Source organism: Drosophila kikkawai, chromosome 3R (genome assembly GCF_030179895.1).
Source record: "Drosophila kikkawai strain 14028-0561.14 chromosome 3R, DkikHiC1v2, whole genome shotgun sequence".
NCBI lineage: Eukaryota > Metazoa > Arthropoda > Insecta > Diptera > Drosophilidae > Drosophila > Drosophila kikkawai.
This window is the reverse complement of record NC_091731.1, coordinates 32,296,466-32,322,182: the sequence shown is the minus strand read 5'-3', so window position 1 is coordinate 32,322,182 and position 25,717 is coordinate 32,296,466. Positions and strand designations below refer to the sequence as shown.

Genomic DNA, 25,717 nt, shown 5'->3' with positions numbered 1-25,717 from the left:
ATTTTTATGTACATAAAAAAAAAGAAAATCCGCAAAAAACCCAAAAAAAAGGCCACCCTAACGAGGCTCCATTTCATGACACATTTTTCACAGCAAAACGCTGACAATTCAATTGAAATGCAACTTCGATGGGAGGAGTTGCAGAATTCGAGTTGCAATTTCGCATAGCTGTCATCAAGGATCCGCCCGTACCCGAAAAACCAACAAAAAAAGGACTAAAAGAGGAACAAAATGCTGGCAAACGAAATTAAAACAAGCAGCAGGATCTGCAAAAAAAAAGAAACTATATATGTATATACGCCAGTAATGGAATCGAGTAGGGAGGTTAAGGGGTTGTAAAGCAGTCAAAAAAATGCAAATATGTATGCCAATGTAAAGCAGAAGCTGCAACCGGGGTACCATCATATAACAGTGCTCCAGTTCTTTTTATTTCTTATTTTTTTGTTTCCTCCTCCTGTTAACCATTCAAAAAAGACAATGAAAGGACGTAAAAAATGTACGACTAAAGGGGGAGTGGCTGGGTGGGTGATAAAGAAGAAGAACCCTACTGAATGACATGTCTGAATAAAAAGGAAAAAAAAAAAACAAAACAAAGGAAATGATGAGAGTGTTGATGGAAAGCAAGGACGAAGGACCTAGGCAATGCACTTGCCGAACGTAGAAAACGGGGTAGAAGATAATGCCAGACCAAGAGGAAAGGACAAGAAATGGTAAGGATTTCAAATAAAAAACTGTTCGAAAAGAATAGGGTTAAATGGGTGTGGGGAGGAGATATATTTAATTTAATTTAAATACGTAAAAAATATACAATTAGAGAGCAAACATAAAAAGAGAACGAAAGGAGACGGAAAGCTTAAACGGACAAAATTGAGAGTATCCTTTATTCATTTTATAGATATTGGCTCCTCCTTTTTTACCACAATACTTTTACTAATTACAGAGTTTATTTTTACATGAAATGGACTACATATTTAAAAATATATATACAAATCAATCGCTTATTGCAAGGGTATACAAACTAAGCTAGCTTAAAACAAGAAAGGTTCTTTCCCCAATTTTATTCATATATTTTTCACAATATATACATTAAATTGCGCATATCGTTAGCATTGTGAATATTCTCTTTTGTGGGCTTTTCATGTATTTGCATCCTCTTACCTTGTACATACATATATGTATATATGCATGAGGGGAATGCAATATAAAAAGCGAAATGCCAATAAAATATTGACAGTCAGTTGACCAAAAACGTAGCCAACAGAAAACTTTGTGTAAACACAGCCCCGCGGCAAACCATGAGTTTAAGCCACCATCAATGAGAGAGAGAAAGACACAGAGGGGCAACGCAGCGTATACGTTATTTATGGAAAATCTCTTTTGCATATAAACTGATTTTGTTGCCTTCCCAATGCTTCTTTCACTCCGACAAGCTGCAATCGGACGCTCATTAGCCGATTTTGCAAAGGCTTAACTAGATGCCAGAAACATAAATTACAGGCGCAACTCGCAGGATGTTACAATAAACAGATTTATAAATTGCCGGCAACAGCCAGCAGCTGGCCATTATTTATGGCCAGAGCAGGTTGACAGACAGTTCCCCCAACCTTCCAGAATACCAGACTGTGCATACAGGTTGTGAAGTTTACCCCAACCTTTTTATTTGTTTTCCTTTTTTTTCGTTACTCGCTAATTGGCATTGGCTTACTTCTGGCCGGTTTCCAATGTCCATGGAGGTTTTCTTTTGAATTACATTTTCCTTCTTTTTTTTTTTTGGCCCAGTTTTCTGAGCACTTTTTAATTATTTACTTTGCGGCCGGCCTCCTTGAAGTTAACCGATGAAACTGATGGGACGGAGCCGCACACCTGCGGCGCAATTTTCTGCACTTTGCTGAATTTTTTCTTTCAGCTTTCAGCATCTTGGCGTCTTATCATTTATCAGCAGTTGGGGAAGATCAAAAGCGAAGGTGAGCCATCAAAAGCAGGGATATATATATATATATGTGTGTATATACTATATAGCAGCTCTGCAATTTCTCACCGTCGCCTCGTGTGACCCCTCCGAAATTTTTATCTAAGCCGAGTGAGTCTGTTATGTGGGTCGAGGAGCTGCTCCTCTTCTTGGCCAAGCCATGCCATTTGCCCAAATGAAACTAATTTTGTTGATTGTACACTCGCGCGCTGGAGGAATGGCAAGGAATGGAATTTAGTGGAGTGGAGAGAGCACCAGCAGATGCGAAGATGCGAAGCTTTATAGCCATCGACAGTTGATATATGGGCGGTGGTGGGGGCGTGGCTTAGCGTTTTAGTGGCTGCTGTCAGTTTAGAGAAATCTCCTCAGTCTCTTTTGGTGGAGTATATATGTTACTTTCCCATGAAAAGTTTACCTAAACTAAATTTTTAATAAATTAAATGCTTAGAAAATCTTGCAATAAAATGATTTAATTATTTGAAAGACCTTTAACCTTTAGTAATATTATATAAATACTCTTCCAATTACAGGGTACAATAATTGCTGTAGCACTTTGCTCTAACAACCATTTCTCGTATTTCTTGTGTGTCCCGTCAAGTGAAGTTGTTGAAGACAATTGAGCTGTTGTGAAATTATCTTTAATTGATTGAAATCTCTTTGTCTCAATGGGCGGCAAAATTACCTCAGTTGTGTCGAGCTATCTAATCGGTTCCAATCAACAATATATATATGTAGTTGCTGCAATCAATCGGAATCGGTCTGTCAGGGGACATCATCAATGGAGTTATTTCCATTGTCCCTGGCGAATTATCGGTTCCAGCGACTGCCTCTCGTCTGCTGCATTGCTCTTTCCTTTTATGACATTTTATTATACCAATTAGAGTTTTCTCTTTTGCATTGTCTCAGCCAGGCTCCTCCCGGGTCCCATTGTTCCCTCCGGAGTCCGGATAAAATTTGCTCGTTTCCTTTCTTCTCCTTTGTGTGTTCGCCTCTTTATTCCTGGCCTTCTCTCTCTCTCTCTTGCCTTGGCTTACACCTATTTCATCTGATGACTGCTCAGAATTTACGGCTCTCGATTGTGTTTTAACATTTATTCATGGAGTGTGGGGCAAGTGGGACTGCGGACCGTGTCCTGAATGTGTCCTGGTGCCACTTCACTGGCGACACTGGCAACACCGGCAAAACACATTTCTCAAATGTTGCAACACTTGTAGTAGTTGCCCGGCACACAAATGACATTTACATTTTGAGCACATAATGTTGGGTGAATTCGTAGCTACTAGTTTTATTTTTTGTATATTTTCTCGTTGCCATTTTCTGCTTACCTGTGACCAGTAGGGAGCCCCCTTGGCCTGTAGTATTTTTTTCGGGCGATAATTGCACACGGCGTCGAGCACTCGACAACAGCAAGTGTCCTACAAGTTGGATGCTGCTGCTGCTGCGACTACTCCTGCTGCTGCTGCTGCTATTTCTCATGTTGCTAGCAACTAACAACTTCCTACTCTTGGAAAAGAACCTTCATGGCTTTAATTTCTGCTGCGACAAGCAAATTTTCATACGATACACTTGGGAAAAGAAAAACACTAGGGATAGTTATAGAGAGGAAAAATAAATAGACAAAAATATCGCAATTAAAGCGATTAACCGAAAGATGAATACTAATTTTGTTATCATCATTGAAAAATCTTATAACTTAAATCCCTATTAATTAATTTTAATGGCTCCTCTAATCCTAGTTCTATTTATTTCTATATATTTTATTCAATATTTTTTTTTTTACTGTGCACCCTTCCCCGAAGGCAAAATAATCGACTCGAGAAATGGCAGCCAAATTAAAGGCAGAAATCCTGGCCAACGGCTTAGGCCGTTTATCAACCGAACTGACCAGCAGCCTGACAGGCAATAAATTAAAGGACCTGAATATAAACAGCTGATACAGTTGGTACTCCCGCACCTCCTCCTCCCCAGAGGTCGTCCAAATAAAAGCTCACTTCAAAGAGTTCGCCGGGGCAAAGCCGCTAAAGTCTGAAAATGCTGAGAAAAAGGGGGGCTTTAAAAGTGTTGGCAGCAAGGCAAAGCCACTTTAGACGCATGTGATGTGATGATCAAAGCGCCAGAAACAAGCCGAGGGCGAACTTTATTGAACGAACTTTGCTACAAAGCCACCTGTAACCCTAAAAGGGTCAGGGAAGTTGCCAAGTGGCAGTGGCAAAAGGCAGATTGCGGCCTTAAGTGGCTGAAGCGCAAGTTGGATTACAGATAAATCAGCATCAAGATGAGCAGCTCTAAAAATAGATATAGAGAGAAAGAGCGTGTTGCCAAGCGGAAGACTAACAAGATTATGCAGTTTACGGAAAGTTGGAGCGAAAAACTTTACTTGAAGCCAAAGTCCAGGAAATGTCACAATCGGTTCCAGTTGCCAGCGAGACGAATGGCATTAGGCCATGAATATATAGAAAAAACAGTCACTTTTCTCAGTATATAGTAGACAGTCATGACGTTCATTTCGCTGACTTTTGTGGCACTCTTGGCCTTTGGCTCTTTGGTTATAACCCAGGCAGAGGGTAGGTAAATATATTTACAACATATTAAGAGCTTAATAATTTATTAACCAACAGAAGAATGTGGAGCCTATAATTCCGATCTATGGAAAGAGGGTATGGAAGCCAGTGAAGGCACTTGCAGTCGTCGTCCCACTCAGAATGTTGTAGAGGACAGCCAGGAGGAAGGCGAAGAGAATACGAAAGTGGCAGGCTCTTCTTTCTTTGACATCATTCAGACTGTAATCAACTTTGTTTGGATGATTTTTAAGTGGTATACGAATATGAACGGTTAATAAAGAAGATAAGGCATATCAGAGACAAATCAAACTGCATTGTTTTATATTCTTCGCCTGTAGGACATATCAGGAGTCATGTTTTTCTTCCCTTTCCGTTTCTTGGCCATTGTTTTTGCGGCTTTGTTTACACGGCTCTGTGTTCTGTGAATGTTCCAGGCAGTCGCACTCTTTTATTTCTTCGGCACTTTTCTCCTTTTTGTACTCTGGCTGCTGCACTGCACTTTGCAATTTAAGTTATGAAAAACGATTCGTTTGGCTTTGTTGTTGAATTTGCGATGCTGGATTGTGGCTTTTGTTTGTGTTGTTGCTTTGCATGCATTTCACATGAGCCGGCAGTTGCCGCTTTCCATTTGGTTTATTGCGAATTTTATTGTTTTACGGTAGTTGATGGCAAATGCCGTACACTGAGCCGTGTAAATATTTGTTCTAGGCCCTCTCACTCACCCGCATCTGTGTTTCGTTTGAGGCCAATTTGTACAGACACAGAAGCCGGAATACAAACGTGGCTTAAATATGCACAAGTTGATAAAGTGAAATGTTTGCCGGCTGGCTGGGCCATTTCAATCAGTGTTATGCTGACGACCAAAACTATAAAAAGGCTGAAGGCATGTGCATATATAGGAGTAATATGATACGTTTTCATATAGATGACTTTATTTAAGGCAACGGGTTAATTGGAGGCATTAAATTTAATTAGTTTTTCTTTATAAAAACAATTGTAGAGTGTTTGTCATTAAATTTAATTTGTGAAAATTTCTTAGGGAAAAAAGTACAAACAAAACAAATAGATTTCTTTGGCTTTCTCTTTAAAATTCTATACAAAGTCACATTTGAATGGGATGATATTTTTCTATTCAAATTTTCTGCATAAATATTATATATATTGCAGAATATTTTAAAATGTATCAATATTTTTATATTCAAAAATTCTGCTTTGAATTTCTATATATTTTAGAGTGCCTAACATGTGTGTTATTATAGTATATTCGTCAGCGAAGTTAATAAAAATATATTTGCTTATATAAATATTTCAAAAATCAATTTCTAGAATTATATAAATACCTTTATTTATGAATATGGATTAAGTTCTACTAAAAATTTATTATACATGTATTTTTCTTTCTTTTACTTCATAATTCCCCGAACAACCGCTGGCACATTTTTTAGTAGTTAGCTAGTTAGGCTCCATGAAATCCTCGTTAGTTTCTTGCCATATTAATTTTGCAAGAAAAGTTAATTTCACTAAATAAACCAAGGTTGACGGCGACTGCTGTTTGGGCTATTAGGCTAATGGGCTTGCATAAAACTTTAGCCGGGGCCCCAGAACAAACGAGCGGGCTGGCAAACAAACAAACCAACTGCAGTAAAAACAAAGCGTGTAGAAATAATGTGCTAAATGAACAAAGGCCCTAGTTTTTCGCCGACCCCTTTTTTGTGTTGTGTAGGGGGCGTGGGCAAATACTTGCAAAATACAAATAAAATTAACTAAAACTCAAACTCAAAGCAAACTAGGATCCAAAGTCCAACCAAAGACCCGCCCGGTTGTTGGCCCAAAAGGCCACCGGAAATTTTTGGAAAGCGTTCAACGAAAAACTCTGAAATAATTAAAAACTAATTAAAGGGGCGGAGTGGAAGAGGCCATGTGGCATGCTGTTGTAAAACTTAATTAACTAAATGAGAGCCAGAACAACGGCAGTAGCAACAACTACAATAACAATAACGCCATGGAACTTGTTGTCCAAGCGCACACACGAGGCATATGAGTAATTTAATCATGTTTCATGCTGTCCTGGCCAAAACGAAGACGAAGGCGAGCCAGAGAGCTGCGTTTGTTGACACCCACAGAATGCAATTTGCGCCACAAAAACAAACAGAGTAGGATCTTGGGGGATAAGGGGGGGAAATAGTACAAGGCGAAGGCGGCTCCAAACGAAAGTCAAACAAACTTATATTCCAGATTGGATTTTAAGTTTCGGGATTAGTTGCAATGCTGCCGATGCCCTCAGCATAATAAGAGCCCGAGCAACATATGGGGAAAATGGGAATATTTACCAACTACTGGGATTCTTCTAAGCATGCATGTAGGGGATTATGTCTAGGAAAAACACTTTTCATTAAATATAATTTATAAAAATATCAAAGTTAGCCATGAAAACAAACTGTCAACTGTAGATGGAATAGTATGGAAATCGTTATAGTTTATTCTGGTCTTTCTTAGGAATCAAATCAAAATTTCTGAAAATTTTTTTTATAAAAATTCAAAATTTTTAGAACAGATAAAAAATTTATAGGTTTAAAATTTTACGAACATACGGAAGAATTGGTTTCAATATGCCAGTGGTAAGTATACGGGTTGATATGGTGCAATGTTCCTTTTAATCAAAGATATTCCATGATCTCCTGCAGATCAACACCTGTGAGATGTATCCGCGGCGTAGGGCCACAGAATTCTATAGAACTCCAAGGCCAAGAACCTCGATACAGAGCACACTGGCGGAGCATCCGAGGGACAAGCTCATCCCTGGACATATCCAGCAGCGTTACCCCAGTCCGCAATTTCCCCGCATCCTGCCACCACGCACTCCTTCGACGGCCAATATGCGGAATAGCTACTTTTCGTGATAAATTAATGAGAGCCTGGAGTTGAAAAGTAACTGAAACTATCGAGAATCGTGTAGGCCATGTCCTGCATTTTTCTGAGGGTAAAAAGGGCCGTCTCCGTATGAAAGTGTTGAAAATTTTTGTGAAATGAGAGACCAAACATATTACGTGTCTAAATTATAATTATACACAACTTGCAAGCAAACGAAAACCGCTGTCTCGCGAAATTAAGCACCTTTTTAGAGTGAAAAATTGCTTTAGCTAAACTTATATTCATTCGCAATTTAAAAAATCTTTTATAGTCCATGAATAAATTTCTAAAATGCTTGAAAAACATTCTTAAACAATCCTTTTCAGCTTTATAGCTTTAAAGTCGAGACATCTTACTTGTTGTTCTCGCCTTGCCTGGGGCCAACTTTCTGCTATTGACTTGAATATTTGCCTTTCCACTTCAGGCGTATCAACCCGCCAGGTAAGTTACCTTGGAACCCACTCTCCTCAGCACCTTACCCGGCTTCAAACACCACTTCATGCCCGTGCCATCAAAGTGAAATAGAAACAAACAGAAAAAACGATAAGGGTCGAAGGAGCCGGGTTTGTTCTACACTTCTTTCTTTGCCATCTGGCTTAAGTACGTTGTTTGCCCAGTCGAAGGCTCGGGAGAGAGCGGTACATGGCCCATATGCAGGCCAGCACAATGCCCAAGGAGGTGTGAGGCCGTATGATGTACATAAACAAGGACTCGGACTCGGACTCGCACTCGGACTGCACACTCCCTTCCTCCTTTCTTCTGTTGGCCATTAATGAAAAGCGACAGCTGCATTGGAGGAGATTGAAAGCGGAAGACAAAGCGAACTCCGGCGGCATTCATTTCTCACAAATGCCCCAGCCTCATTGTGGGCCACAACTGATTGCCACCGTTGGCTATAATTCATTTCCGTAGCTGCACTTGTGACCGATCCGGATCCGGAGACCGTTCATTCCCGGTTCGTTCTCGCAGAGTCTGTCTGCCTTCGCATATTGAAATCGCTTTGGCATAGACAAATCTGCAGCTTGAATTGCAGTTGGCGTGATTGAATGGCATTACTTTGCAACTGGCCGTCGACGGCTATATGCGATGGCCAGCTGCCATTCTGAATCCTTTGGCCACTGGCCACTCACTGACCACTCAATTGGATTTCGGGGGCCACGCATTGTGTGGTCATTGGCCAGATTCTGTCTTCATATGCTTAATTGAAATGCCGATGTCAGCGGGAGGCACACATAAGTGAAGCCAGCTTTTTATGGAGCAAGGTACTTGTAACATTTTCAGGTAAGGAACAGTAAGATAAATAAATATTAAATGTTTTACAATCGATTGTCTAAATGTTAATTGATTTAAACAAGGTGATTAGGTAGCTTAATTTCTATTTCTATTCAGAGTACCTTAGAGCTATCCACTTGAAACAGTGTCATCTCTTCACCTTAAACATTAAGAGATTTTCACATCGAAGTCCTTGGAGTGTGTGGCCCAACTTAACCGGAGAAATGCAAATTACCCTAAGACCCCTTAGGGTCCTGTGTTACCATTTCGATTGCTCGGCTGTTTATGCCTGATTAAAGTCAAACAGCAAACATATTCCAAGCTGCACTTACCAGACATTCGGACATAGCCAGATCTCTCGACCGAAAAGTCCGCCATAATCTATGCAGAGAAATGCTTGACAATCTCTTGTTTCGTGTGGCCCCAAATCCAGAATCCCTTGTGTCCTTCGTGCCAAGGATTTGCTTCTCATTAGCAAGAACTTCCCATTGTCGGTCTCATCGGGGAGCGCACGTGTGAGAAAGGATGGTCCAGGAAATGGGTTTATGCAACTGCTCTCCTTCGCTCTGCTCTGCTCCAAAATTATGCAAATGGTTGGAAATTTCGCATTGGATAATTTTCCTATTTGCACGTAAACCTCAATAAAAACAGGAGAGGAGCTAAAACAAAAACAAAAAAAAAGTATACATTTAAAGCCCCAAGGGACTGGCGGTGGCATAAAATGGCTGGCCAGCCGAAATACTCAACCGTTGTATAAATGCACCAACGAAAAATAAACGAAATAAAAATAGAAATAAAATAAAAGCCGAAACAAACTGCGTCGCATTTAATTAAAAATGTAATTACCCATGCTTTTCAACTGCCGCAGCGCTTCAAGCCGTTAGCCAAGGGCCATAAAAAAATTATTTCAGATATTTCAACCGAATTTAATTGTTTAATTTTGTTACGAACTTTACTTTGACTTTACTATCGCATCAAATATTTGTATTGCCCTTTTGGCTTTGACCAAAAATAGAACCAAAATTAAAAACTAACTTTGGTTGTCAAAATTTCAAAATTAATAAAAATATATATCATATTATTTACCATGGATCAGCCAAAAAATGTGGAATACTCCCTTTACCTGTTCATGGACGAGCTGAGTGGCGAGCGTTTGGCTGACTATAAGCTTCGTTTCGAGCAGCTCAACAGGAACGAACGAGGAGTCATCACGATAACCGAACTGAGCGATATGGTACGGTCAATGGGTGAGACTCCCTCAGACAAGGAACTCAAGGAAATATTCAAGGCCTCCGATTTGGACGGCAATGGCGAGATCGACTTCAAGGAGTATTGCTTTGTGATGGCACAATTCGAAAACGACGAAGAACGTGAGATTTGCGACATTTTCAAAATGTTTGATCGAGACGCCGATGGTTATATAAGCGAAAAGGATCTCTTAGAGCTATTGGATAACTCTGCTTTTAAGAGTGAAAGGCAGGCGGTCAGGCGATTGATTGATTCTGTTGATTGCGACGGAGATGGCCAAATAAATTATGATGAGTTTTTGGCCTTGATGAAGAGTGCTCTTGACTATCCAAGTCTTGAGTGAAGTTCTCACAGAAATGACCGATTTCGTTTCTAAAATATCAGGTTTTTTTTATCAGAAACCCATTTTATCCATTTAAATGGTAAACATATATAGAAAATAATAAATTAAAGATTTAAGTTTTCGAAATATATGGAAATCTTTATTCATTTTCTGTTTAAAAACCTGTGGAACTTTAGCCAATCTAGTGGTATCTGTTTCCTGTCATTGTAGTTAAGTTTTAGAAATTCTTATAAATTGACATGTTTTAATTGAAAGAACAATATTTTACAATTTTTATTTTCTCAAAATTTTAAGTGCACTTTTTTGGCTCTGGAAATTTTTATTAGTCATCATGGATGATGTTGATTTTAGCTCACCGCCGCCCGAGACACGCACCATTCACACCCACAACCTGAAGGACGAGCAGGTCAAGGACCTTCAGCAGGCATTCAGCCTCTTTGACGACGATGATACCAAGGTTATTCCCATCAAGTACTTAAGGGATATCATGCGAGCTGTGGCCCATAATCCATCAGAGAATGAACTGCAGGACTACATCACCGAAATCGATACGGACGGATCGGGGGAACTGTATCTCAGCGATTTCCTGTACATTATGTCCAAGCGTTATGAGAACACAACGCCCGAGGACGAAGTTGTACTGGCGTTCCGAGTCTTTGACAAGGATAATACTGGTTTTATTTCCGAGAATCAATTCCGTCAAATAATGAATGAATTGGGTGAAGATATGGACGAGGATGAAGTGGAGGAAATGATACGCGATGCAGACGCCAATACGGAGTTGAATATTGACTATGTGCGGTTTGTGACAATGATGATGGAATCGTAAGATGATCTTACTGGGTTTTAAAGAAGGGTAGGTACCTAAACAAATAGTAATATTTAATTGATAATAATTAACTTGAAAATGTTTACATAAATAACAGAACTGTGCAACTATTGGGTGCTTTTATCAACCTGACTGAACTGATGTTCCAAACTCGACAACCTGATGCAGTCCTTTGTATATTGGATCAAACTTTTATTTATTTTTACTGAAAAAAAAATAGTTTAAATGAAAAATGTAAAGTCCAGATATAAAATATGAAAGAATAGTGTATTTTTCCTAAAACTTCAAAGGGACTGTTTTCCAAAAATGTTTTAAAAAATTGTAGTGATCTTTAGGCTTTAGTCCCGAAATTTCCAGTGCCCCAACCCCCCTGCTGTTCGCCATGGAGTGGGAGTTCGACACTCCGCAGCCAGAGGAGCGGATCATTCGGCCCAACAACCTGACCGATGCCCAGTTGAAGGATCTGCAGATGGCCTTCTCCCTGTTTGACGAGAGCGACGACAAGGTGATACCCATAAAGCAGCTGCGACACCTGATGCGCAGTGTGGCCTGCAGTCCCACCGACTTGGAGCTGCAGAGTATCCTCAATGAAATCGATCCGGATGGCGGGTGCGAACTCTATCTCAGCGACTTCCTATACATCATGTCCCAAAAGTATGCAAATATGACACCCGAGGACGAGATCATAGGTGCCTTCAGGGTTTTCGACAAGGAGGGCACCGGCTTTATAGCAGAATCAGAGTTCCGTCACATTATGAAAAATATGGGAGAGCAGATGAGCGACGACGAGGTGGATCAGATAGTCATGGATGCGGATGCAAATATTGAGGGAAACATCGACTATGTACGATTCGTTGCCATGATGTCAGAGACATGAGGAGATTTTCGTCAAGCAGGCGATGAGTTCTGGGGGGTTTGGGACCCTGACATGCCAGTCTTCAAAACATTTTGGCTTATTATTCGAAATTGAAATAGTCTGTGGACTAGAAAGCAGTTTCTTGGCATATAAATAATTGCTTAAAGAAAATATACATATCCCACAATGAGCGAGCTAACCGAGGAGCAGGTGGCCGAGTTCAAGGATGCCTTCACCCAGTTCGACAAGGATGGCACCGGCAAAGTCGCCACCCGCGAGCTGGGCGCCCTGATGCGTACTTTGGGCCAGAATCTGTCGGAGCCGGAGCTCCAGGACTTGATCAGCGAGTCGGAAGCCAACACAAGTGGAGAGTTTGACTTCAATGAATTCTGCTCGATTATGACCAAGCAGATGCGGGAAACCGACACCGAGGAGGAGATGCGCGAGGCTTTTAAGATCTTTGATCGTGATTGCGATGGCTTTATATCGCCGGCCGAGCTACGTTTCATAATGATCAACCTGGGCGAGAAGGTGACCGACGAGGAGATCGATGAAATGATCCGAGAGGCTGACTTTGATGGCGACGGGATGATCAACTATGAGGAGTTTGTTTGGATGATAAGCCAAAAATGAAGTTTTGATTGTAACACCAAATAAAACATTTTACTTAAGAGATCATTAAAGTATTTTTTTATATTATTTGCTTTGATGATAATCCAAAATAGTTTCCTTGACGCTTTATGTTGCGAATTGAGAGCCCCTTCAATGTGAATAATTTTTAGAGTATTCTCTGCTCTAGAAAATTTAATAACATTTCCACATTCCAGTAATTGTGGCTGGCTAGGGAAGTTCTGAGCTCACTTTCAGGTGAAAACTTTCAGCATGAAACACTCGGCGTGGTTTTAGTCTGCCTCCCCGTTCCGCTTTGCATGGCGCATGTTCTTTACTCCCACATGCGGCACCTTTGTGGCCAGACGAACAATTTTCCTGTTGCTTAAATTCAATTTGCTTATGCATTAAAATTAAATTTTACTGTGGCCTCAGCGGCCCCAATTCTCCTACAGTGCTCCTCCCATGCCCCTGTGCTCGCAATTCGTTTCATTCGGTCCTCGTGCTTGGCATTACTCTCCTGGGGACACCGAGGCTTGTGTCTGACTTTATAAATATTTCGTTCGCATATATGAATTTCCCATTTTTTGGGGGCACAAGTTTCGGTTTCAGCTCACAGACACGTCAAAATGCCAACTTGCTTAATTGAGAGTCCATACAAAACATTGAGACCGAAACGAATCGAAACGAAACGCATTGCAACGAGGGCTTAACTGCTCTGTGCATCCACATGGAATAAGAACAAAGACCCAAGCAGATTCCAATTTCAGATCTCTGACATCAATAAGCACTTACAGTGGCATAAATATTATATATACTCGACCGGGCAAATATATGTGTCTATATGCAGGCCAAACACCAATCGACATCGGCACTTCGCCACCTAGCCACCTCGCCACATAGACGACGAGTGAGTCGGTTTTCAGTTAGCAGAGAGTGGTAGTGTGGGGCACAGGACATGCTCGATGGACTGGCTGCAAAGGAAATTGAATTTGCGGGCTCAGGACCTGCTCCTCCTCCCCCATTTAGCACTATGGTTGGTGTGGGAAACTGCAGGCAGGATATTTGAGTTGCAAGCAAATCAGGAATAAGAAAAACAAATCAGAACCCAGAGTTTACTTTGAGTTTGATCAATGGGTTGTCTTTGGGATCCAGGCATTTCCAGAATTGATGTATGGATTCTCAACCATTTATCTGTTCTTTTTGGGCTATAATTTCAAACTGTTTTAAGACTAAGGAGGTCTAAGGACTCCAACTTAATTTATGATGAATTATTCTCAAGATTGAAGAGTAAGTTAAAAAAAACTAGATGCTTAGCTTAAGATGTATAGCGAGTTGGTGTTGATTTAAAACCAGTAAACATTCTTATATCTTTTTGTCCATATTCAATTATAAATAGAACAATAGGAAACTAATTAGAGACATCCTAAAGTCCAGGAACAAATCGAAAGTCAAGTGAAGGTATTTTTCAAGTTTGAAGACAATGGAAACCGGCAGGGGGATAACAGCCTAAATATAACTTCTTTAAAGCCTTACTAAATTAATTTAAATTAAATTTACTTAAATTTCTTTGCCTAATTGTATTTAATTTTTCCCAGTGAGTGGAAAAAACTGTCATTCTGCTGGCCCCAAAATGTTATGCACATCGATTTCTTCTAGGAGCCTCTTTTTTGCGGTTTGCCGCCCACGTTCCGCACTCAGAGGAGTGTCATTTTGGGAGGGGGAAAAGCAGGAAAAGAGAGTTTTGGGGGACGGAATGCGGATGGAACACTTCCGCACAGCCACTTGAATACGCAAAAAGGCGCATGCAAGTGACGAGGTCCATGAACAAGGACGAGTGTGTCCGGACTGCGGACTCCGGACTCTGGACTTTGGACTCTGCACAGAAAGAGGACTTTTGAGCCTGGGGACCGAGACTCTGGTGGATGCGGGACACACACACTCCGCACCACACCACACCACACAGGCTCTGGTCAAATTTGGACTGTGGTCCACAGTTTAAACAGTTAAAGTTATCCGTTATCTCTAATTGGGAGAGAAATGTGCGTGAATGTGGAGGCTTAAATTTTAAGTTGTTGATTTTATTACGTATACGCCTAGTGGCTGCGGCCAGGAACCCTTTTTTTTATTTTTGCCCAGCCATAACAAACTTACCCGCTTAATGGGGAAGCTTTCTTGGGGCTCTCAATCAAATGGGGGGAAAATCCAAAAGCTTTCGTCATGGGAAGCCGGCAAACCCTTTTCGGATTAACAGATCAACGCACAAATGACCCAAGCAATCGTCTTGGGTTTTCCCAGTTTCCCCTTTCGGTGTTTCCCTATTGCCCTTTCCCGTTTTATTTCTCCTCTCCTAGCTGCCATTTCGATAAGGCTGAAAGCTTATCGGGGCTGAAGGACTTTGACGACCCAATTAATTCTTGTTCAACAACAGACCGAAAAAAAAAGAAGAATTTGTTGGCACATGCATTGTTAGTCTACTTTTCATGTCAAGGCAAAGGGGGGGTTGGTCACGAGAAAACCTAAGTGAATAAAGTACAAAAGGAAATAAAAATGAGAAACTCGAGAAACGTTAAGTTAAATTGCGCGGAAAAGTTATGCGGCCCTGTCCCGGAGTTCCCTGAGTTTTTCTAACAAGAAACTTTGTTAAACATATTATTCCGTAGAGCCCTCGCCACGTTGGCTTAGCGAAACTACTTGAAATGTAAAAAATTCTCGAGCCCGAGAGTTGAAAAAGCAAAAACTTGACGGCAACTTTCAAGGCTCACATAATTATGCGTATTGCAACGCCCCAACCACCGATCCTGTTCGTCCTCCTCGTCCACCTATTGGTGGCAGGGGTGGCCTCTTCACAATTCGGAGGCAGCTACCAACAGTCGCGCTCTGGCAACTGCAGGCAGGAGGATCAGCCTCAAGCTCAGAACCTGAATGGCTGCGAGACAGGCGGCGGCTGCGGCGGCGGTGGCATGGACTCTGGCAGCAGCAGGTCCAGGCCCCTCAACCCCAAGCAGATTGCCTCCAACATTGCTCAGCAGGCGGCTCAAGATGCCAAAAAGGCTTCAGACACCCAAGTGCCGGCAGCAGTGGAAGCCGCCCGCCAGGTGAAGCTCCAGCTGGCCGACAGGGCTGGCGCAGCTGCCTGGGCTGCCGAGGCGGCTTTGGTGGGAAAGCAGCAGATTGTCGAACAGCTGCGAGCCGAGGTCCAGGAGGCGGACAGCGTTTTTCAGGATGAGACCGCCTCAGTGAGTGTATCACAGGTAAGAAAAACAGGCTTCTGGCATTTCTTTAATATATTTATATACACTTTTTGCTAACCTTAACTCTCAGAACAATCTGAATACCGCCATCTGCACAGCGAAGCAGGCTAACGATTTAATGCAACAAATTCAAGGCATCTTAGGCGCCGCCCAGGAAACTGTGAAAAGCGCGGAGACAGCTGTTTGCAGTGCCCACGACGAGTTGCAAGAGAAGAACAAACTTGTGGACGCTGCTCAACGTCGCGTAGAGTTGCTGCTCCAGGAACTGCGTAATGCCAAGTTGGACTATGATAACACCAAAAAGTCCGCTTACAAGGCTGCCTGTGCAGCAGCCGAGGCCAGGCAAAAGGCTTCAAGGGAGCGGCGATCGGGAAAGAATTATAGGGAACCACAACACTATCAGAATCTGGCACGAGAACAGTTTCAGGGAGAAGAGCAGAAGCACCAGCAGACACAGGTGCAGGCGCCTTTGCAAGAGATCAGAAAGCAACCTGAAGAATGGAAATACAATCAACAGGTTAAGGCCAAGTTAGCAGCCGAGGAAAGACTAAAGGCCTTGAAGCAGCGACGATCCCCGGGAAATAATATGAAGGCTTATAGGGAACCATTGCAAAAACATTATCAAACACAGAACCTCGAGCAGAAGTACCATCAGATGCAGGCGCCAGCATCGTTGCCGAAGGATAATGTCCACCAGAAGCAGCCGGAACAATGGGAGTACAATGAACAGGGTCAAGCCATGTTTTCTAGTTAAATTCCAAATGTTAATTGAAGCTTATGTTTTTTTAATATATTTTAAAGTAAAACTAGAGTTTATAGTCCCTGTTCCTAGCACCAACTCAAGTTTAAAGTTCATCAGAGTCGCCTAACCCCTTTTTTCAAATGAAAAGCCATGGCCCCTTGGCACTTCCCATGCCAAGTGCCTCGGGGACCAGGGCTTTGCCAATCGAAGAGTTGGGCACCGCAGCAGCGGGACTCAAAAGAAGGCCAACAAAAAAAAAGGGACACCAAACCCAATTGGCTTGTAAAACAATTTGACCAAAGCTATTTCGTTATAACTTTTGAATTTGTTCTTGTTTTTTTGTGAATTTCCTTACTTTTGTGTTGTGTTCGTTCTGCCATTTTCCGTGGGCGTGACACAATGGGGGCGCATTACAAAAGTTTCCACCACACGTTTTCAATAATGATTAGTTTCGGGTTTTCCATCGGGGAATTGACAAGGGATAAGGCCAAGAACATAAAGTTTAAAGTTTTTTTTTGTTGTTGTCTCGATTCACACTCGCCAGAAAAGTTGGCAATAAATAAATGTTTGCTTGTCAACGTATTAATTGGGTCATCAGTTGTGGAAACTGCCAAAGTTTTCCCCGGCTGCGATCCGTAAAAACTCACTGGGGAGCGGTTAACGATAAGGGTTTCGGTTATTTGTGGCATTCGATTGTGTACTTGAGGCAAGTATTATCTGGCCAGGCTAGGCAAGGCAGCTTTATTATCTGATTTAAGACAATGTATCTGTAGGATAGCCAAGACGGGCCGAGAAACTGCTCGATTTATAGTTTAGCTACGTTTTAGGAGCACTTGCCACCCGTCGTTGACAGGCGGCCAAAAAGGGTTCGATTGAGGGGCAGATTTCGGATTTTGTTGCCCTATTTTGTCTGGCTAAGGCACATTTTTGCACTGAAAGAAACATGGAAAAGAGAAATTATCCTTATAAGAATGTTTAAGAACTTAAATACTGCACAGAGCAGCAATATTTCTGATTTTCTAAGACAATCGTTGCTTTAAGTAAAAGCAAAGTTCTCTTAAATTGAATTTATTCTTATTAAATTGTACCTAAACTTTACCCATTTCTCTCTGTGCAAAACCAAGCCTCTGGCATTAGAGGGCATTATACCACATGTGGCCAAATCATCGCCGGAACCGGGCCCATTTGCCCATTCCGGACATTCTGCATTCGGCACTCGGATGCCAGATGCCATGGCCATGGCATTCCACTCCACTCCACAGACATCCAAAATATTTGCTGACACTTTAGTACCAAAGCAATCTGGCAATTGTTGATCGCTCCAACAACTAAATAAACTACTACTAAAAGTCAGGCGCAGGACCCCAGGACTACCGCTGGCCGTGTCAGTCAACAGTATCAACATAAGCCACAATGCCACGCCCCCAAACCAAACCAAACCAAAACCAAATCCAAAAGCCTGGCCCACAAACACGCCTCGAACTCGTCCGAAATGTATTCATTTCAACACTCTCCAATTCAACAAAAATTCTGAGCCGAGGGTGTGAGTCCTTTTTTGTTATCCGGGGTCCGGTTTCCAATTTGCGTCCTTGCGTATTTTTCGGGGGGGAAACAAATCAAAACAAATGAAATGAAATCAATTCAATGAAGCAAATCAAATTTCATGCGTATTTCGTCGCTTTTCCCCAACTTCCTCATCCTGGCGCCTGGCTGGACAATAAAAATTGTCGGCCCGAAATCGAAACCAAATCGAAAGCGTTGCCTGAAACTGAAACTGAGTAAAATCAAATCTGTTGCTATTTGTCGGGGAAATATTGTATTTATGGCTGGAATCCGGGGTGAGGGATAAGTAGCCCTTAAATGTGTGTGTTCGCGTGGCCTGGCAAAGACCATAAAAAATCTCAGGGAACAACATAATTTGAGGGGATTTTTCTTACACAGAAATGAGGGATAATATATACTATGTTGTTGAATCCCATAACTAATCATTGAATTAGTGATTTTATGTTTTGTTTTATTTAAATTTAACTGAATTTAATTGAATTTTATTAAAAGTTCACTATAAATTCCGCTCTTTCTACCTCTTTTATGTTTTAAATTTTTCATTTTAACATTTATATTATTTCTCCCAGTGCCACCACCCTCTCCTTCATGTATGTATTGTATTTGTGTGACTGGCATGCAAATGAAAATCGACAATAGCATAAATTTTTGGGTCTTAAATTGACTTTCGAACAAATACAAATGTTGCAAACTCCAGGAAGAGCTGCTGCTGTCAATGTCAAAAAACCAAACTTCGACTTTTGTCTGCCGACTGCTGCTGCCGGCTTTGGCTAGCCAAAGAGTCAATTTATTCCGCTCAGCTGGAGGCAGATATCATCGCATATCATTTACATTTTCACCTGCCTGTGGCTGTGAAAATTCTCCATGGTCCCACATCCGGGCATCTCTGCACCATTACTATTCGCTTTAATGGCGAAGCAGCAGCCGCCGCTACCACCGCTGATATTTGCGCATTAATTTCATATCATTAAACATTTGCCCGGGTATTATTATTTACCAAACTGGGGAGGGGGAGGGGGAGGGGAAGGAGTGTGGAAGGAGCCCGCAGTTAATTGGAAATGTTTTGTGGGTGGCGCTTTGGGGGTGATCATGGGTTAAGTGTAATGTACCTGGTTGCGTATTGAAATTTATGCGAACGGCGAACTCTGAATGGCACAATGTGTTTGTTTAGTTTAATGACGGTTATTATATCCCATTGATTAATTATTGCCAAAGAGGCGCAGAGCTTATGATAATGATGATGATGACGATAAAGAATTTGTTGATGTGGTTTTGGTTGAGGCTATTAGCTTGATTAAAGGTTATGAATATGTTGATTAATTGCCTGCTTATTGATTGATCTCTGAAGGTATGAAACCAACTTTTTCCTGTCGCTGAAATTCATTACTAATATATTGTATATCCAAATCAGTATAGAGCGGTGTCTATAAAGGATTCATCGTTAATAGTTATTTGTTATACCCTTGCAGGGTATTATAATTTCAGTCAGAAGTTTGCAACGCAGTGAAGGAGACGTTTCCGACCCTATAAAGTATATATATTCTTGATCAGCATCAACAGCCGAGTCGATCTAGCCATGTCCGTCTGTCCGTCTGTCCGTCCGTCTGTCCGTCTGTCCGTCTGTCCGTCTGTCCGTTTCTACGCAAACCAGTCCCTCAGCTTTAAAGCTATCTCAATGAAACTTTGCATATAGTCTTCTATATACTCTCACTGCTATATATGTCGGAACGGGCCGGATCGGACGACTATATCATATAGCTGCCATACAAATGTTCGATATATTTTTAGAAAAAAAATTATAACTTTGTTGTTTTTCAACATTTTGGCACCATTTTTTAGATATGACCATTTTATATTATTTTTGAATTTTGTTAAAAATTTTATGAAAATCGGACGACTATATCATATAGCTGTCATAGGAACGATCGGGAAATTAATATAAAAAAAATTATATATTCGTTGTTTTTCAACGTATTTTCATCTACTCCGGGATATAAGCTTATTTTATTATTCTAGAATTTTGGTATAAATTTCAAAAAAATCGGACAACTATATCATATAGCTGCCATATAAACCGATCGGTAGATGTATACAAAATGTAAAGCTGGGAATGCAAAACTGTAACTGTCAAACTGTAAACATAATAAGTATAGGTAAAATGTAATGAAATAATATCTGCAAGGGTATACAAACTTCGACGTGCCGAAGTTAGCTTCCTTTCTTGTTATTCTTGCAGCCATGTCACGGTCGCCAAGTTCTTAAACACTATTCGTGTTTGCTTACAGTAAACATATCTTCGATATCTCCGTTTTTTTAAACATATAAATAATGTATATAGTTAATAATATAAATAAGCTTTCTTTTATTATTTTATTTTATATATAAATTCGAATTGATTTCATTTTCTAACACGTCTTGCACCACACCTATATTCTCTAATAAAAATGTTCCCTTCTCGTACAAACTTCAACTCCCATTACATTTTGGAAACTTTCTTTTGGAAAATATTACTTTCAGTTGGGTTTTAATAAAATTCGCCAGAAAATAAAACTTTTGACGCTAAGCAAATGCACCCTAGTGACGACAATGGGTAACTTTATAAAGAGTGAAATGGGCTAAGGGAAAATATTAATTTTCCACAAACACTGAGACAGAGAGTGAGACAGGGAAAGGGTTTGGTTTGTTGCCCCTCCCCGGAAAACTATGAAAACTCATTTAACAAACTTGCACGGGGCAAAAGAGGGGATACAGAAGAAAAACACATCGCCAAATGCAAAACTTGTGTTGACACGACAACTGCCCCGCCCTCGAATACCGCCCACCTGCCGGATCACTAGAGTTTCTCCGGTAGGTGTGTGTGCTGATGTCTCTGGGTAAAAGTGGATTAGGGGAGAAAAATACACAGAGAGAAAATAAGATACAAAATTTGAATTCTAAGACCAAACTACCTTTAAATATGCATATTTGTCCTGCTTTGGAAGAAGTAACTCTCTAATAGAACAGATAATATTTCTGTAAATTATTATCACAAGCTTCAAGTATTTTTTTTTTTCAGTGCCCTGCACAGGGACAAAGTGTTGCCGTTTTGCTGTTGCTTCTACATTTGCCCGTGCCATTTCACTGACGGAGTGACAAACTTCGCACGTTGCACAAAGACGCTGGCGAAACTTGAGCAGATTACTCAGTGAACCCTTGGATCCCACTTCACTATCCCACGCTCTGCCCCTCCTGCGGCTATATTTCCTCGGTGCACTTTTTTTTTATGTGTAACACAAACCCGGTACTTAGTGAAAAGTGAAAAACCAGTGTAACAATGTTGAGCTTTTAACGGTAAATTGTTGCGAGAGCAAGACCAAAAGACAAAACTTTCCCCCCTATTTTTTCTTGTTTTTTTTTCCAAATGAACAACAACAAAGTTGAATGAGGTCGAAAGGTGAGGCGGAAGGCAGGCGCTGACTGAGTAAACGAAATGTGTCAAGTAAGTGCAATGCTTCAAGTTGAAATTTATGCAAAGTGCGCCAGTTTAGGGACAAGTACTCCAACTGCCAGCAGACTTCTGAGCTTTACCACGGCCCACCAAAAGCCACTCCGAATGCATTGTAATTCGAAATACGAGCTCGAGAGTTGAGCTCATTTTTCGAGGACTAACTGGAATTATTTGGAAAAGTTTAAGGCACAACAAAATTAATCAAAGCTTGGATTTTTGCAGTAGAAGTCTAAATGTGCTTCTTTGAATATTCATAAATGTTTGAGAAGTTTTGGTATTTTTAAAGATTTATTTTATTTATTGGGAGCTAGGTCAGACTGAGTTAAAGGTAAAAGGTTATCTGGAGTCTTGATTTATTCCTGTGAAACCTCTAAAAGTTTTTTTTGACACTACTGCTGTGCAAAAATGTATTAAACTATTCAAATACCTTTAATAATACCCAAGAAAGCTATAGAAAAGAGTATCACAAGTCACAATTCACCCCTGCTGACCAAAGTTCATGATATATATATGTATATAATTTCTATCTTTTTTTGACTGCACCAAACTTTTTAATAAGGAGCGAGTGGCCAACAAATAGCTGCAACAGCAGCAGCTGCAACTGACGGCGAGCTAATGGCCAAAATCCCATTCCAGTTTCGGCCTTTAAGACTGCTGCTGAAAGTGAGGCGAAATTAAAGCAGCAAAAGGACACTTTCTGGAAGGGACCCGGTCCTGTGCTGTCAATTGTCCGCAACTTTCGTTCGAGGCCATCGCAGAGGAGGCAGGCCAGAAGCCAAAACCAATGAAATGCCACACAACTGACTCGCTGACTGACAGCCTAAGCGCTTCTACAGCACGCCAGCTACCATGGCTCCTTGGCCAGGATGTGGGCCTGTTGCTACTACTCCTGCTTCTGCACGGTAAAGAATTATGTGACAGAAAGGTTAAACGAAATAACTATAATAAAAAGCTTGAAATAGATGGCAAATTGTATTAGTTATAAGTATAACTCGTTGTTCTTCAGTGCTATTTATGTACTTTAAAACATAGTCTACTGTTTATATACGATTTTTCAAGGCTGTACTGTAAAATCAAGTTCTTCCTAATTTCTTCTGTGTGTATGCTCCTGCTTTGACTCTGGGTGTGGATCCGGTCCAAGTGCCAGAGCCCTCGGACCGGGTCACAATGAATGACATGCAAGCCTGTGTTGTGTGCGTGATCCATTCGGCCCACTCGACGTTTGTTTGACGAAATCGTAGCTGAGTGGCGGTGCCAAAAGGAAAAAGGAAACGCTGTCCTGGCACGCAACATTTGCCCTACCGCAGGCCAACAACTTCGATTGATGAGCTCGAAGGCAGCTGGAGCTCACAGAGGTGGAGCAACCGCACCACTTGCTGTCTGTCAGTTTAGCGATGTCACTTGAACTTCGGAAGGAAAGGCTGGGGGCAATTGACTGTAAGTAGCCAGGAGCAGGGGCCAGGGAGAGGGAACAGGAGCAAGAGCATGAGCCAGAAGCCGGTACAGGATGTGAAACCAGCGAAGGACTCGGGGCTGCTGCAGCTTGCATGGCATTAGGATTAGAAGTGTTTATGCAAATGCGGACAACTTTGAGTGATTGCACGGCAGGCGCTTAAAAGACAGGAACTTGACTTGACAGCCACTCCTTGGCGGAATGCCAAAAGGAGCCACAAGGCGTTGTGGTGGGTACGAAGGACACCTAATGGCATCGGGCCATTTAAAACCATCTGCGGCTAAATTGATTTGAAATCGTTAGCATAAACGCGGTCTGGATGTTTGCTTAACTCAAATTACCTTCATTTACCCAGGCTGATGCCATAAATAAACAATGATTAAATTGCTGAGAAATTCTCGATTTGAGGGGATATAAAGATGAATCAGAAGATATTTATCAGCTTTGGCTATATTTTATTCAAATTTTTCTGTTTAAACTTGGTTTAGGAGTTGATTTATATTCACCATTTACAGGTAAACTTTATATCAAGTATTAGTAAAGGTTTATGTTCAGTTAATTCATGAAAATCTTGTTTATATTCACAAAGTATATTTGTGTTAAAAAACCCCCATTCGCAACTTTTTAACTTACAAACTTGATACTATCAATATATCTGCAATCAAACTGTCTCAAATATATTCCGTTTGGTTGAGTTGAATTTTTTCCAACAATTGTTATTTTTTGAGTTTCTACCGCACAATAAAGTTCACCATTCCGCTTTTTTGCTCTTATTTGTGGTTATCATACTCCGATTGCAATTGCAATTAATTTCTCACACATATTTAAGTGATTTTTGCCACAAAATTTTTTTTTGTTGCCAGTCAGTCTGCCATGTACTTTTTGTGTACTTAACCAATGCAATTTCCGCGCCTCGTTTTAAAATTGTTAATTCGAAATGAAAGGGGTCTGAAATCGGTTGCATGAAGGGCTTTAAGTGCAGGCCACTTTCGGTGGCATTGTAGTAATTATAAATGCCATTAAAGCCACAGCCACCGAGGCTCCGGAAGAGGACCTTACGCAACTTGCGCTCCGTCACAAAAAAACATCCATTAAAAACGCAAATCAAAACGAAACCAAACGCTTGACACAGTTCAGGGCACCGAAGCGGGTGGGGAGGGGGGTAGGTAAAGGACCTTATGGCTCGGATGCCAGAATCCTTTGGGCAAACAACAGATGCAGCAGCCAAACCGCAACAATGGAAAAGTCCTTGGCAAAGTATTTCACTTTCACGCCGCAGCCACAAGAGTCGAGACTCGAGACTCACTCGCCCGAGAGCGCCACCAGATTTCGAGTAAGTAATTGCTGCAGTTCTCAATTTCCCCCGACTCTTTTCCCCATTCTCGGAAAATCTCTCACACACAGGCATTCCTTAATTGTCTGCAGTTCTCCCATCCTTTCTTTTTAGGCAGTCGGTAAAAGTTTTGGTTTTTCGCCTACTGCGTCTAGTTTCCTTTCCTCAGAGTCTTAAAGCAAATCAATTAAGCTAAGGCCCAGCCACAAATTGAAGACCGATCTGTCAGAGAGAAAGCAACAGTCATCGTCAATTGGGGAATTGAGACTATAGAAGGAGCCTGTGTTCACTTCATAACCACTTTTGGGGAATATTTTCATCTGGTTGCAAGTCATTGAGATGTATAACAATTTTTTAATATTTTTTTATAGATATAGTTAAAAGATATTTAAAAAGAATTTGTTTTAAAAGCTTAGTAGAAATCTAAAACTTAACTTACTCAACTATATAGTTTCTTTTTAGCCATGACCATGATTAAGACATTGATTGATTCAAATCAAACACAACTCAATCTGTTGCCAATCAAAGTCGATGTGGGGAGGAATTCCATATCCTCTTATCCCGCATATGGTTCATACATATATTAATACCCGTGCAGCATCAGCCTGCTGGCATCCATCCCGAGGGCCAGTCAAATGACGGTCACTCGGCGACGACAGTTGGGCGATTGAACACTTGGCCATGTGCAATCATGGCCAGCTGATGGCCTCGCAGTCGTTGTCGCTGCTGATTAATTTATGCCAATATGCAATTTTCACACCAACGGGCAGGGCCAGTGCAATGACAGCTCAAGCGCATAATTGCACGGGTCTGGGGCTTATTTATGGCAGCGACTATGGCCGGCCAGGCAGCCAGGCAGGCTCTCCTGGCCCCAGGGGCAAATTAAGAGCTCCAGTATTGAGTTTTGGGGCGGGGGAAAAGGTCACCCAGTCAGCCTTATGGAAAATGGCTTCGAGCTGAGGTCATAAATTGAGCTGTCAGCTGGCAAATAGGTTTTAATCATTTTATTAAAATTGCGAGGCATTTAATTGCCCAAAGGATCTGCTGGGATAAGCAGAATAATCTCGCCTCTGCCTTAAAGCCAGCAGAATTGAGGTCATCAGGAAATTTATGCTAAACATGTCAAGGCTTCACCATGGCTCTGGGCGTGGCAAGTGCAACCAACGCCCCTATCTGCAGCACACATGTCCGTTTTTGTGGGGTTTAGCAAAAACGGAATTCCAGTTTCCGCCACTTGCATTTGATTAGGAGGAAGAGGGGGGAAAGAATAGCCAAAATCATAGCATAC

The 25,717-nt window shown here is 41.3% G+C and overlaps 7 protein-coding genes across 7 annotated transcripts; all 7 read left to right on the top strand.

Annotated features, from left to right (window-relative positions):
* Positions 1–4,376: 4,376 nt before the first annotated feature.
* Positions 4,377–4,839, top strand: LOC108077652 (BG642167). The gene is made up of 2 exons (XM_017171067.2): positions 4,377–4,533; positions 4,588–4,839. Exons 1-2 carry the CDS (start codon positions 4,464–4,466, stop codon positions 4,803–4,805), a joined length of 288 nt encoding a protein of 95 aa, XP_017026556.1. The 5' UTR covers positions 4,377–4,463; the 3' UTR covers positions 4,806–4,839.
* A 2,159-nt stretch (positions 4,840–6,998) lies between these two features.
* Positions 6,999–7,745, top strand: LOC108077653 (uncharacterized). Its single transcript, XM_017171069.3, has 2 exons — positions 6,999–7,148; positions 7,215–7,745. The coding sequence occupies exons 1-2, from the start codon at positions 7,140–7,142 to the stop codon at positions 7,428–7,430; spliced, it is 225 nt and encodes a 74-aa protein (XP_017026558.1). The 5' UTR covers positions 6,999–7,139; the 3' UTR covers positions 7,431–7,745.
* Positions 7,746–9,799: 2,054 nt separating this feature from the next.
* Positions 9,800–10,303, top strand: LOC108077598 (calmodulin-like). The gene has a single exon (XM_017170992.1). It carries the CDS (start codon positions 9,800–9,802, stop codon positions 10,301–10,303), a length of 504 nt encoding a protein of 167 aa, XP_017026481.1.
* A 218-nt stretch (positions 10,304–10,521) lies between these two features.
* LOC108077883 (uncharacterized) lies at positions 10,522–11,395 on the top strand. Its single transcript, XM_017171419.3, has 2 exons — positions 10,522–11,159; positions 11,230–11,395. Exon 1 carries the CDS (start codon positions 10,635–10,637, stop codon positions 11,130–11,132), a length of 498 nt encoding a protein of 165 aa, XP_017026908.1. The 5' UTR covers positions 10,522–10,634; the 3' UTR covers positions 11,133–11,159; positions 11,230–11,395.
* A 116-nt stretch (positions 11,396–11,511) lies between these two features.
* LOC108077884 (uncharacterized) lies at positions 11,512–12,009 on the top strand. The gene has a single exon (XM_017171420.3). It carries the CDS (start codon positions 11,515–11,517, stop codon positions 12,007–12,009), a length of 495 nt encoding a protein of 164 aa, XP_017026909.1. The 5' UTR covers positions 11,512–11,514.
* A 165-nt stretch (positions 12,010–12,174) lies between these two features.
* Positions 12,175–12,671, top strand: Acam (Androcam). Its single transcript, XM_017171421.3, has one exon. The coding sequence runs from the start codon at positions 12,175–12,177 to the stop codon at positions 12,619–12,621; it is 447 nt and encodes a 148-aa protein (XP_017026910.1). The 3' UTR covers positions 12,622–12,671.
* Positions 12,672–15,234: 2,563 nt separating this feature from the next.
* Positions 15,235–16,662, top strand: LOC108077662 (uncharacterized abhydrolase domain-containing protein DDB_G0269086). Its single transcript, XM_017171081.3, has 2 exons — positions 15,235–15,851; positions 15,922–16,662. Exons 1-2 carry the CDS (start codon positions 15,369–15,371, stop codon positions 16,603–16,605), a joined length of 1,167 nt encoding a protein of 388 aa, XP_017026570.1. The 5' UTR covers positions 15,235–15,368; the 3' UTR covers positions 16,606–16,662.
* Positions 16,663–25,717: the final 9,055 nt, after the last annotated feature.

Coding starts and splice junctions, on each gene's coding strand:
- LOC108077662 (XM_017171081.3), top strand. CDS start 15,369: ATGCGTATTGCAACGCCCCAACCACCGATCCTGTTCGTCCTCCTCGTC. Junction 15,852..15,921: donor CCTCAGTGAGTGTATCACAG/GTAAGAAAAACA, acceptor CTTAACTCTCAG/AACAATCTGAATACCGCCAT.
- LOC108077652 (XM_017171067.2), top strand. CDS start 4,464: ATGACGTTCATTTCGCTGACTTTTGTGGCACTCTTGGCCTTTGGCTCT. Junction 4,534..4,587: donor GGTTATAACCCAGGCAGAGG/GTAGGTAAATAT, acceptor ATTAACCAACAG/AAGAATGTGGAGCCTATAAT.
- LOC108077883 (XM_017171419.3), top strand. CDS start 10,635: ATGGATGATGTTGATTTTAGCTCACCGCCGCCCGAGACACGCACCATT.
- LOC108077598 (XM_017170992.1), top strand. CDS start 9,800: ATGGATCAGCCAAAAAATGTGGAATACTCCCTTTACCTGTTCATGGAC.
- LOC108077884 (XM_017171420.3), top strand. CDS start 11,515: ATGGAGTGGGAGTTCGACACTCCGCAGCCAGAGGAGCGGATCATTCGG.
- Acam (XM_017171421.3), top strand. CDS start 12,175: ATGAGCGAGCTAACCGAGGAGCAGGTGGCCGAGTTCAAGGATGCCTTC.